The sequence below is a fragment of the Pseudopodoces humilis genome, chromosome 8 (genome assembly GCF_049639895.1).
Source record: "Pseudopodoces humilis isolate 2021_Gansu_Grassland_sample_001 chromosome 8, ASM4963989v1, whole genome shotgun sequence".
NCBI classification, from domain to species: domain Eukaryota; kingdom Metazoa; phylum Chordata; class Aves; order Passeriformes; family Paridae; genus Pseudopodoces; species Pseudopodoces humilis.
The window spans coordinates 19899120-19913196 of NC_142207.1; the positions used below are offsets into that span (position 1 = coordinate 19899120).

Here is a 14077-nt window from a genome sequence, read left to right on the forward strand (position 1 = left end):
CCTTAATCTTTTGAGTTCCCTTCAAAATTTTAGTGATCATAACCCAATCAACAAAATATCCTATGGAAATGAAACTATCTTGTTGCTAACTCCTTTTTCACAGCAACAATTGACAAGATATCTTTAGCTAACATTAAGAATACAAAGCTTCAAAACATTATACTTCAAATAAGTGAAATTTTCAGCCTCTTGGATAAGTGCTCCTCTGCAACTATAAGTGTTTTAAAATAACAAAACATATTCCATCTCTAAATTGCTGTGATCCCAGATGAAGCCTTTTCTGCTATTTTTCTTTACGTTTATACAAATTCATTTTAAGTTCTGCTGAACAGATGCAAGTATAACAGAAACTGATATTGGGAGGCTCTTCACAGTGATAATCTGCAGATATTGTCTTGATTTAAATGGGACATCATCAGAACACATGGAGTAAATTTAATTGTTCTACCTTGATTGCACACAATCAGGATACAGACACTTCTGTTATTCTCTGGTATTTGCTTCCCAGGAGGCTAGGAATGTAGCTTCTGTCACTATAGGGTTCTACTTGAAAGAAGATAAAAACATTGTTCCCTAAGGAGAAAGCAAAAGCAGGTGTATCACACACTTGCCTGCACAGTTAAAAACATGTGCATAGGACATACAAACTACAACAAATGAAACATTCCATCTTTTTAATATATTGAAATGCATTGTGCACATATGGATGAAAGAGAAAACCTGAAATATTCTGCTAAGATGTGAAAATACATTACCACTTGGGAGAATAAAACTTTGAAGACAGGTTTTTCTACCTGCAGTCCTTATACTGGTTGCTTTGCTTATCCAGATTTCACCCTATTTTTGTGATGAATGTCTCTTCCCTTTCTCTTCTCACCTCCACTATTTAATTTAATTTCATTCATTTCTAGGCCCAAGGTCCTCACCCTGCCACACTGTACCCTGTTACAAATCTTCTCCATAAACTGTGCCCACAGTGTCCTGTTCCTAAGTTCTGCATCTCATTTTTCTTGGTCAGCCTATCCAAGCTTCCTCCTCACCCTAGAGGAAACACTCACTCCCTCTCTTGCCTGCCTTTGATCTGCGTCTTCATCTTTCTCCCCTCTCGCATGTATGGCTTTTGCTTTCAAATCAGGCAAATTCTCCTTTCAGTTGCTTGGTACTAGGAAAAGGTGAAGGATGGTCTCTCAACAGAGAAGTTTCCTTCTCAAAGGCCAGTCCGGGCATGACCCATATACCAGGAGGCACAGGTAAAACGAAGAACCTCCTAAGATCCCATGGCAACCCATGTAGTTCTTACTGACCAGATATGAAGTGCAACTGCATATAGGAGACTTACACTTGTCCAAATTCTGGATGATTCTTAAGAGAAGGGGAACTGGCACATAACCAATGTAAAAAGCCCCTCATGTCCAATTCCTGTTCCAAATGTTTACATATACTAAAGGCAAAGCAAACTGTATTATTAACAATAGCAGTGTTTAATATTTTTGCAAAATGCACATGTTTTATTCCCAAGGTTGTTCAACCACCCATTATGAAGATGCTCCATGGATAAGAAATGGGTCATATAAGAACTATTATCATAGACATCATACCCATATTCAAGGACAGGTTGGATGGGACTTCGAGCAACCTAGTCTAGTGGAAGGTGTCCCTGCCTGCAGCAGAAGGGTTTGGAACTAAATGATCTTTAAGATTCCTTCCAACCCAAACCATTCTATGATTCTCTGACACTTGACTTAAAATTATTAAAAATACAGCCACCACCACTATATATAATTTAGCATCTATACAATTTTTTGCATTCACACAAAAAGAAAAAGCAATCTGTACAGAAGGAAAAAACTCCCTTTTTTCAATTCTAACAATAATTGAGCCAACTTTACTGCAAATGTTTGTGTATATAGCTCCTAGGGAAACTGCTCAGTTGTCCACTACGCATAGGAAAAAGAGGAAGCAAATCATATGTCAACAGACCAAAGAGCACACTAGAACGGTGAGTAAAGTTAACAACACAAATGAAAATGAAGTAGCAAAATTTATGTTAAGTGATTTCCGCACTTGTTTAATACAAATTCTGGGATTGTTTGCCATCAATATTTAGTCATTATTAACTAGCACAATCAGGAGATTAGCTGTGCAGTTTCCAAGACAATAAACTTTTCCCTAGAGTTCTACTCAGCATGATGAGTCTCTTCATCATGCCTGCATTTGGCTGTCCTCTTCAGATTTGGTGGATTTGTGAATATGGCACAAGCATCTCCCTTGGTTTTGCTAAGAAAAAGGCCACAGTTTTTTCATATGAGCCAATTGTTATTGACTAGATACTTCAAAATTAGTGTAGGAAAATAAGTTGGTCACTTTCTTTACTTTTTAACTGCCTCACACTTGCTTAAAAACTAAGCAAGATCTAAACTAGCAAGTACCATATACATCTGGGCAAAAAAATACATGGTAATCATAAAGCAAGCCAAAACCAATGAAGCCAAAGCTCAGTTCTAGCAAGACTACCTTTCTCTAATTGCCATTAGGAAGCTATGCTTGAAACAACAAAAAATACTTTCACAAAAAAATTAAAAGAAAACTTGCAATTACAAATTAAAATGTTCAGTATTTATAGAATGTGTATAAGTTAATTTTAGGTACACATCAGATTAAAGAATCAACTTCATATGTCAAAAGTGAAACCTAAGTGCATTTTTCTATAATAAACTAGTTTTCTTTCCTCCAAAAATTAATTAACAATAAGCAATTTTAAACCGCCTTTCCTACACAGATGTCTGCATCTTTTTTTCTTCCTTTATTTCAGTAGTCCTTCTTGCTTAGTACAGATAATTTAGAAGTGTTTTAAAATTATGTCTTTGATTAAGCTTTTTGAAAATTGAAATGTCATAAAGCCGAAACACAGAAACTGCTATTCAGATTCAAAAGTTCTTATTGGGAATGATGCCTTTTTCCATATCCCCTTCTGTGAATCTTACAACTGTTCAGACAGTGGATATTCTACACTTAAAATAGCAGCTGATCTTATTACTTCCAAATCAGGCACCATTATTCTAAAAGAGGCAGCCGATACTTAACACTGCAAATTGTGGAGAAGAAACAGCCAATTTTGCTTAAGGCCATTCAAAATTCAGGGTTTGGTTTTTTGTGATGTCACACTTTTGTTTAACCAACAACATAGTATATTAAAATCTTGCCAGAATCAATATATCCTTGTGAGTGCCAAAGCAAACATTACATTAGCCTCTACAAATGGAAAATTTACATCACGCATATGAATAAGACTGCATGATGCTCCAGAACTTACCATTATCACTCCCCTGGAAAATTCTACAAGTGAAAATGATTTGCACTAGCTAAGAGCTATGTATATTCAGAAGTCACAATTAATAAAACAGACTAGCAACATTATTTAAAATATAAGGAGACATTTATTTATATTTTCCATGATGATGCTACAATCTCTTAGATTAGAGCTTTAAGAAATACAGCTGTGTTTTAACCTTTGATTTATCCCACAAGGGTTTTATTGCAGGTTACAATAATGCCATTGCTAACCAAAGCTTCCTAAGCCTCTTAATTTATAAAACAGTATCTTCCTCTAATGGGAGTATCAAACATATCAAAAATGCAGGATCAGACCCCTTACTGCAACTCATTCTTGAAACACTGGGTTAAAGGGGATGAAGCTACTTGGCATCCCCATGTAGGTAATTCAGGGTTTTCTTCCTAGAAGGAAAAACCTAGTGTCGTCTTCCTAGAAGACCATCAGTCCTCCTTAGCTTAGCCACCAACAACTTGCAAAAAGAACAACGGGCTGGGCTGTCAGCTGTGACACATTTACCCTTCAGACTAAAACAAAAACAACAAAAGACAACAGACTTTGAGTGTCAATGTATTAACGGCACTCAAAACTACATGTTATAGATTACAGGCATCTCATAGCCTTGTTTAAGTAAGACATTTATCTTATTCATTCACCTGTTTCTTGTTCTCTCCTAGTGGCAAAGTGATTTAAAATTACATTTAAATAGCAAAGTGGCATCGTGGCATCTTTAAATACAACCTCAACAGCCTCAGGATCATGTTCTACATTTGAAAACAGTGCTGCAGTTTTCTTCTTAAAAGAATTTGAAGTACTAATGTAGTCCTGTCCTTTACTGTATTCCCACCTGGTCAATAAAAAGCATTGTTTTTTTTTTTTCTTTCTAATATACAATCCCTAAGAAAGCAACTTATTTTTGTAAACAACAAAAATATCTCAAATGCCAGGCAGATTACCATTCTAGTGTGATTACATTACCCCATAATAATATTAATAAAATGTACTCAGAACTACTGTTTCTGCTCCTCCCTCTAGCATGTCTAGCATATCATAAAAATAATATTTGTATTTCTTCAGACAACAATACAATATTAACTATTTGGTTTCAGAAATGTTTTGGCATTTTGGTAATTCTTTTCTACATGAAACACATTCAGTTTACAACCTAGAACAATTCATATGTAATACACTGTATTTGAATTTGGCATGTTCTTTATGAGCTTGTAAACGAAAAGTGGAGACCACAGCATAATAAATCAGTCACAGTGGAGGACAAAAATCGCTGAGTAATCTGATATGTATACATATCACATGCAGTTAGTGTGAAATGACAGCTATATGCAAATCAGAAAGAGATTTTTGTCTTCATTATTTATGCACCAAGAAATTTCCCTCCAAAGAAGAAATACAGTTGTAAGACACAGTGGTTGAAAAGGATGTGACTCAGAAATTAGCACAGTGCAGCCTGTAGTAATAGTGAGAACAGATACTCTGTTTCTCTAAACCTCTGCAACAATTATGCTTCCGACTAAAGCTTTTTACCTACTGTGAATTTCAACAGTAATGAGGTATATAGGTATTGACTATTCATAGTCAAGGGGGTAAAATAATGCCTGGCCACAATTTTGAAAAGATTACTGCATATAAAGCAGAAGTCAGAAATGGCCTTTTTTTCCCCCCAGATTTTTCTCAGACATATATATTTACAAAGAAAAGAAAGTCAGAGAAAGGTTTTCAGTTCAATATATTTATTGAACTATTTTATACTTATCAGTGGCTAACACAACATTTACTGGAAATATACATACTTAAATTTGCTCCAGTTTCTGAAGTTCAACTCTGAACTATATTTCTGGAATACAATTATTTACAAGGGTGCCTTTTGCTGGTTTCCTCAGGATTATGCAGAGATAGCAACGGCTTCTGGAACTTGCTTTGTATCCAAACTCGCTGCATTTTCACTTTTTTCTTTCTGTTTACTTGTAATCGCCGATCAACTAAATTCTGTACTTCAGTTAATCCAGCCAAGCTGAACATTTTCCATACCTCATCTATTTTTTCATATGAAGAATTATTGCAATTAAAAAAAAAAAATAATTGGTAGAATGTAGTAATTACCAACCTGTAGTTCACCCAAAGATGGAAGTAAATCTGTTTTGCAATTTGAAAGCTAAAGGACACTGCCTGTAATAAGGCTTTTGTTAAAAATTCATTTTCACAGCTCTTGGTTTATATTGCAGTAAAAATCATTATGTTGAGCCCCAAACCATGTTAGTTATTATTCACAGCATCCACAGATCCCCTTTCTTCACAGAGTTCAAGATGCCATAGTTGAGTAAACAAATGCATGACATTTGGTCACTGTTCATATATTATTGAGGTAAAGCTATTTCCCCTGACAAATAACAATCCAGACTTTTATGCCATATATAGCTACAGACTCTCCTTCCAAGAATGTTTAACTCAATTTTAACAGAGAAATCATGTGAATGTTTAAATAATAAAATTTGAGTATACAATTACACACAGGGTATTTAAAAAGAAATTTCCAGTGATATCATTAAGCAGACTTGCAGGACCCCAAATGCAACAAGTGTGCACACAAAGGAAATTATTTTATTACTAATGTTAGCTTTGGGCTTTTTAAAAGCAGAGAATTTTTTAAAAAGCCAATAAGACCTTCTTTAAATTAATGTTTTAAGATGAACTTTCATAATCCAAATCACACTGAGAAACACTCAACCCTTTCTATGAAACTATAACATTACATACCTTTGGTAAAGAAATATACTCTGGTTCCATCTCCTCTTACATAAAAATTTTCTGACAAGCAATGACCTAAGAAATTAGAGCAGTAATGAAAAAGGACATGTCACTTTTTTTTTCCCAGAAAGAGCTAAAATGAACAGTGAACTACAAAACCATTCAGGAATTACCTTTTTTAAAACGAAGTTGAGCTGTATCATATCTTCCGTAGTCTCGAAATAACAACATTCCTCCAGGCTTCAGTAGCTTAGCCAACCTATTTACAACCCCTTGCATCCTTAGAGAATAGATGAGATGCTGGTGAAGTTTGCAAACATAAGGAACCAAGTTTGCTGCCACAGACCAAAAAGGCAGCACCACCTAGGAATGTGTAGGACAGTAGTTGTGTGCAGAATTACAGCCTTGCCTATATAAATAGAAGTTTTGCACACACAGAAAGAAATGTACGTGCACAAAGAGTGAAAGTGCTTTGAGAAATTTCATCCAGCAGAACTAGAAGACGTTAATTATACAGCTTGAAGAAACTTTAATACTTCCAATCCTGAAACCAAATTTTATAGGTGCCTTATAGGAGAATTGAAGTGCGTTAAAAATTGACTACAAGAGTAGCAACTATCAAAAACTAAACACAATAGCCTAGACAGAAATTACTAAGTAACAATTTGCTGAATAGATGTGTCCCTTTCACATGTATTTTCCATCTTTTCAAGGTACATACATTCTGCATCATGAGTCCCTTGGTTTTCTTTTCATTTGCCATTTTAAAAGTTTCCAGAAAAAAATGTATATTGAGAAAGATGAACCTGGATCACATTTCCCTTTATGCAGTCATTTCATTCCTATGAGATGGCAGTAATGACTAACACGTCTTTGGAAAGTGGGTCTCACAACGCAAATAATTACATGAAAACCTTCATGTGTGTATACACACACATGCACACAAAAGTATCCATGTCAGCCCTGGGGGGAAAAAAACCAATACAAACAAAAAAACCAAAACCAACAATGACAACCCCCCCCAAACAAATGAACAACAAAAAGTAAACAAACAAAACAGAAAATCAACCACAAAACCCTCAAATGTATTCTTGAAAGACTAGTAGGAAGGATCCACAGAAATTCTGACAGAACATCAGATTACTGCTTCTACAGGCACAGTGACTGAATGAATCACTGTTGTCCAATTTCTTTTTGGCAGCATCGCTGGAGTTATGAAGATCTGAAGTCTCCTGATTGAATTGTTTTTAAAACCTGGACCCTGGATTTGTGTGACTTGTGATCATCTCTGAATAAACAGAAAGGAGAAATATCCTATACAGGGAAGATTTTTCTGTATAAAGCTAATCACTAGTAGCAGGAAAACAGTTCTCAGACTTAGGCCAATACTGTTCTGTACGCCAAGCCCATTTTAATGACATTCTTGGGGGTAATAAATGTATTATCACACAAACAGCATGTATTTCCCTACATGTAACCTAGTTAGAGTCAAGAAGTTTAACTTACATGCCCTCTTTTACATTTTTGCATTAAAAAGAGCATTTTCACAATCAGCTATAAAATTTGGTTCATTAGACATCAAGAAGCATTAGCAAAGGCTAACAGTACGCAACATCACACCATACACGAAAATTAGATCAAATGTTCTTAATCCAAACGAGTTACAAAATTACAGATGTATTTTAGTTTAAAAGGGCTGCATGTAAGCATTTGAATGTGGCCAAATCAGCAATCCAGGTCCATATCAACATGTTGTAAGGTGTTAAATCAGGAATGTTTGGTTTTGATCACTAAAAATAACTACCTTCTAGAAGACTGACAGTCTGGTGTTCTAATTTGCTATTTTTTTGAATCTGTCACTTCTAATAGAGATGTACTTAGTTACAATATACCCCTTGTATTTTGATGGAGACTGGAGATTCACTAATTATAATTAGCTTGACCAGCTTTTCTCCTGAAGCCTGAAAATGGTAAACAGCATTTAGAGTACCTTATATATTCTGTAGCTTATTAAATAACAAAGATTCATCATCTTCTTCTGCTATTATTGAAAACCTCCAGTTAAAAAAGAGATTTAACCCATTTGCTTTGCCCTTTAGTCTTCATTTACCTGTCAGGATGAATAGTAGAGAGCACAAAGACAAGGAGAATGACATCCAGGATCTCATCTGGAAAAGGATAGGGTAAAGCATCATCACACACATCATGAACAAAGGCAGAACACCAGGCTGAATTGTAGGACGAATGTGACTGTCAGGAAAAAGATGAAAAGAGGCATAGAGAGAACAGTAGTAGTTAATACGTTTACTGTGACTCAAGAAACATTTTTTCTTCAATTATTCTGCATTGTAAAACATCTCATATAAAAGCCTATTCTGTCCGGTATCTTAACTCAAGCTGAGAAGCAAGCCCACTGATGGTATTCATTCCTCTCTGCATACAGTATGACTTTGTTCTTTGGAATATTGAAAACTTCAGTTAAAAGTTGTCAAAGCCATCACATTCTTTTTCATGAAGATGGCTTCCTGGCAGCCTCCTGAATTACAGGCTTGTAAGGTACTCTAAAGCGAGTGTATGAATTACCTTTACCAGCTCCACTGCTCCTGAAGCAAAATCACAACAGTATAGAAAGGTTCCAGGTGTATTGCTAGGAAAACAAAACCAACATCAGTTAGAAAATTATTAATGTATAAGATGAAAGTCTACATCAGTGTTCATGAAACTTCAGAGGGTCCTCTAGGGTTCTCCACAGGTTTGATCAAGCATGCTTTATTGATGTCTAGCACGTGGAAAGCCACATAGGTTGTAATGAACCAACAGGGCAGACAAATTCATAAGAATACCAACAGACAGTTAGTACAAAAAGAATTATAGCCTTGTCAGCAAGGAAGCAAAAAGGAAAAGAAGAAAGGTCACAGAGGGCTGTCAAAACTGATGACAATGTCCTGGTGCTGTAATGCATAAATGCACACTAATAGGTCACATTTTCTTACAGGAGCACTGCATTATTAGCCCATGCATGCACTTTAATTAGCAATATGATTTGGGCAGGGATGCAGAGTTGCAAAAGTCATCCAGTTCTGTAGAAGTTTGCATTTCCATGTATCACCTTGCTGTTCTTTTGTTTTGATTAAGCATTACTGGTTATTGTACTTCATTATCTCCTTTGTTTTCCAGCTAGGATGAAAAAGAATTTCCTGTAACACTTTTTTTCCCTTCTCTTCCCATTCAAGACTCAGCCAGCTGCAAAATTTCTTGTACCTTTCATCAGATACTAGAATTCTAGGGAGAAGTTTTTTCACCTCTGGAAGATAAACTGAGAAAGCCACTTAAAACTCACTGAGAGATGACCTCATGATCAACTCATGATCAATTACTCCAATCAAAAATATACTTAAGATTTTTGGATAGATGGCTTCTTTAGAAGGTAATCAATAAACTCTACCAGTGCCTGTAAGATCTCACATTATACACAGCTAAACTAGTGACTTCTGAAGGCTCAGTAGAAAATGCTTCTGGAACAAAATATAATCCATGCTTGTTGCTGAATAAAACCTTTATCAGCTCTGTGTCCACCATGAGAATTGATGAATTTTCATATTTATTATGAATGAGGACAAGCAGCCAGGCCTTGGACCCAGTCAGTCCCTTGGGAAAGGTTAAGCTGATTACCTAATCAACTCGTTATAATGTTGGGGGGGGTTTAAAATTTTTTTAAGAGCAGAATAGGAACCACGTAGAAAGTCCACTTAAGACAAAGACATGGCTTGATCTGGATGGTGTTTTCATGACACACTTGCATTAAAAAGCACTAACTTAAATTTTAAGGGAGGGAGGGGAAAGAGGTTTAAGAGTTACATTACTAACCTTAGTGAAATTTTCTTCCGTAGCCAGGGCACACTTACTTGACACTGGCTTGTTTTTATATGCATATAATTATATGCATATAAATATATTATTTTATATACATATAATTGCCAGAATGACAATTTTTATATTATTAAGTTCAGAGTAAAACCAACTGTTCCATAATGCCAAGCCTGCTTAGAGATAAGAGATCTTTCCATTAAGTCATATACAAGACAAACAAGCAAGTTGTTTAATGTATCAACCAATGTGATTGATTGGAGGATTTACATACAAATAGAGATCTCCAGGAAGAATACCTAAAGAGTAGATTCCTAATTATTAGAAATGCCAAACTATGACTAATGACTCCTGTGAGGAAAACACAAAAGTTTGTCTCATCTTTTTCAAAACAGCTACATTATATATTTTCCTATATAGTGTTCCTTTCAAAGTTTTAATATGAAACCAGGCTCTCCTTTCACTACATGCTGTCTGAAGCAAAGCATTTGCTGTGGGATGAAGATGCATTGCTAACACTTAGAGGTTTCATGTATGATCCTGGTGCATCACTCAATTCCTCCTGCTGTTTCCGTATCTGCAAAATGGACTAATTTTGTATAATGGTGATACTAGCAATCAGAATTCATCGATACAATAATGAATAGTGTTGTTCCCAAGCTCTTAAAGGCATGAATAAAAAGAAATCTATTTCAACCCTTGAAACATATACTGCCTTTCCAATAAAACCTTCCTGCCTACATGGATGGGAGGACAAGCTGTCACAACAGATTTTTCTAAAACTGGAAGCTAAATGGATTAAGATGTTTCAATTAATTAAGTAATGTGATACAGGACCTGTGCCTTGGCACTAAAACCACAAGTAATGTGACAAATATACCAGCCAATTCAGAAAAAATAGAATTTCTTTCCAGTAGGTCACATCTATGGTCTCTATCATTTTGGCCTTTTGAAGAGATAGCTGGTAGCTTTACAGTGTACAAGACAAGAGAATATTTCACCTGCCTGAGGTTAACTACAAGAAATCAGCCTGAATGCACCCAAACTTTGTCAGCAAATATGATCCCTCAAGACCAGGGAGGAGCAATATGAGGAGTATCCTACACTGATTCTACCAACATTATTTGTGGTCTGACACATTAAGAATTGTAGGGCTGTAAAATGGTTCACTCAACACTTCCTGCAGCACTGATCCAGCACCAACATTTGGTGAAAATGAAGATGTGAATCTTATTCTGTGAATATTAAGAATATTATTCTTTCATTAATATTTGGAAATCCAACACTATGTACCATAGAACTTTCAGAATAGGAAAGACACTGTTTCCAGCTCCACAACCAACCTAAAATCAGAAAAGAAAGATAAAGTTAAAATAAATGAGCAAATAACACCTTTTTTGTCTTAAATTAGTTGGCTGGTAGGACTCATTAGACTTGAAGGTATGTTGGAGAGAAAAGGTATATTCTTTAATAAAAAGCTCATACCACAGTTCTCAAATCATTTACATGATCACTGTCTTTCTAAAGTTAAGAGAGAATCTGTCTCTCAAACTGCATTAGAAAATGCAATATTATTGTCCAATTTCACCATTTGGCAAGAATGCAGTAAGTACTTCCACTTTTAGACAGAGCACTTAACTCACACCTTTCCTTAGGAAATAAGAAACCTGACTTTCAGTGAAAATGAAATCTGACAATCTAGCCCTGTTCTGATTTGGGAAAAACTTAAAGGGAAAACCAAGTCCAGATTTAAGTTTCTCCAAAATTTTCTGCCATAAATGAAGGTAGTATGTAAAATTCTAGAGGCTTGCTTTCTTGATACTTAGCAAAGGTCTTTATTAGATTTTTGAGTAATTAAGTGGAGCTCTATATGATGGGCAGAACATTTGCAGTGCATTACCTCTAATATTCGGTAAGTGGCATCACAACCAGGGAAGGATTCTACCTTGCCAAGCTCTTCTCCACAGTTTTTACCTTGAGGATTGTCAATATAATGAGCTTTTACTTGATTTTTATTATATGCATATCCTTGCACAGCAGTAGAACCACATCCATAATATTTCTTCCAGTATTTTTCTCCTTCTTCAAACATTCCATTTTTTAGTTGAAAACTGTTGTCATTATTTATTTTTGCATGTTCTGAAGATATTTCTTCTGTTTTGAACTCTTGTCTCTTTTTTTCTGGAAGAATTTCTGGAAACTCCAGAAACAGCCAATTGCGATCCTTGAAAAAGTTATTTTTGTGTGTCTTGTAAAATTCATTCCAATATTTACTGGCTTCTCTCTCATATTTATCTGAAATTTAAACAGAACAAAACCTTGGTGATTATGAGCTTATCTAGAAAATACTCTAAGAGAACATATAATTTGGACCTGAAATATACAGTTCAAAAATCCATAGTTCCACACATTATACATTTAAATGAAAACATATAGATTTTGTGTCTCACCTTAACTTGTGCTCAAAATAACTCCTATGAAGGTTTAATTAGATTTCATGTCGCTTAGGAAGGGGTAGACAGGCTTACTGCATTTTTTTAAAAAGGTAGTGACATCATAAAACAGCACCACCAAAATACGCAATCTGAAGATTCTTAGACAAGCTTTCATGTCTCAAATTATAAAAACAATGCATCTTTTCAATCACTTAAGAAATAGTAAATTGAAATTCTTTTATGCTTTATGAAATTCTGTCATCAATTGAAAATTTGTTGTTACCTCATCACCTCTTAAAAAAAATTCCAGGTTTGTGAAGTGGACTGATAAATGCTACTGCATAGCAAATAGAAAGTAATTCACACTTAACCATTCAACAACAGAGAAGGAACATACCTGCTTTCTTATTTTTCAAAGCATTTCAGAGTCTTACAACAGACCTTTGTGTTCACTTTTAATTCACAAAATATTCTAACAGTGTTAGGGTGTCAAAGAGTAGAACTGGAAGGGATTTCACAGTCAGGGAATTCATACCCCTTCTCCACAAAAATCTGTCCAACTTTTTCTTAAAATACCACTTTTCACATACAACTTTCTTCAGTAATATATTACAGTCCCTAATTTTCTACATAGTTAGAAACTTTTTCCACTACCTAAATAAAAACTTCCATCTTGCAATTAGGTCAAGCAATTCTTGTCCCAACTAGATCAAGCAGGCAAAGCATTTTCTCTTTTCTCTTTGTAACACCTATTTACATATTTGAAGTACTTTACTATATATATACTATAGTATATATAGATATACAGTAATACATAATACTGCAGTATTTACTATATATTACTATTTATATATTTGAAGTATTTTACTATCCCTCCATAAACAATCTCTCTTCTAGATTGTCTAAACCTAACTATCTTTTTAGATTTTTAGACTTCTGATAATTTCAATTTTTCTTCTCTATATTCTCTGCAATTGATTTACTACTTTTGGGTGCTGTATTCTGGCAAAGGCATTATCATTGCAGAGCAAAAGGAGTATTTTACAAGGCTTACAGGTTGTAATCCTGTTTATAACTCCCAGCTTGCCATTTTGCAACAGCATGACACTGCTGATTCAGCTAGTGATTCACCACAACTCTCAGATCTCCTTCTGCAAAATGACTACCAAGCCAATTGTTCCAAAACCTATTTTTTTTTCCTCAAGGAATTATTCTGAAGCAAAGAAATCTGCACTAATTTTTAGCAAATTTATATATTTCAGATTATTTTTTCCACTGTTTGTCCAGATCTTTCTGAATCTTAATCTTGTCCTTCACCATACTTGAAACATCTCTTCACTTAACATAATCTTCAAGTCTCTAATTTCCCAAGGTCACTAATGAAAATAACAAGCAGAACTGGACACATAATAAAACACTCCTCTGCCCAGCACAGCCTTCCATTCTGAAAGGATCTCTAGGCATTCATTCACGCAAAAGCAGTTTCATTAGCTCTTGCTTGCCTAACTTGCTTATGAAAATGTCTAGTTAAGCAAGTCAGAAGCCTGACTAAGGATAAACTTCAAGACATCTGCTGCTTTTCCCTTATCCCCAGGGCTTGTAACCTTCTCCAAGAAGGAAATTAGTTTGATTTTACATTATTCATTCTTTAAAGAAGTATTTGTTGGCCAGTATTCATCTC

At 35.1% G+C, this 14077-nt stretch overlaps 1 protein-coding gene across 4 annotated transcripts in view; it reads right to left on the reverse strand.

Moving 5' to 3' along the window:
• METTL8 (methyltransferase 8, tRNA N3-cytidine) overlaps window positions 1-14077 on the reverse strand; it is a 45675-nt gene that overhangs the window by 18781 nt on the left and 12817 nt on the right. For 3 of the 4 annotated variants that reach the window (XM_088058576.1, XM_014249546.2, XM_014249550.2), the window contains 7 exons: window positions 11862-12256; window positions 11255-11304; window positions 8678-8741; window positions 8205-8344; window positions 6268-6374; window positions 6104-6169; window positions 5063-5382 (listed from right to left, as the gene is read on the reverse strand). In XM_088058576.1, coding sequence (XP_087914702.1) covers window positions 5195-5382; window positions 6104-6169; window positions 6268-6374; window positions 8205-8344; window positions 8678-8741; window positions 11255-11304; window positions 11862-12256 — 1010 coding nt within the window. In that variant the 3' untranslated portion in view covers window positions 5063-5194. Of the gene's footprint in view, window positions 1-5062; window positions 5383-6103; window positions 6170-6267; window positions 6375-8204; window positions 8345-8677; window positions 8742-11254; window positions 11305-11861; window positions 12257-14077 lie in introns of those variants that run through there. The other variant, XR_015773055.1, reaches the window with a different exon arrangement.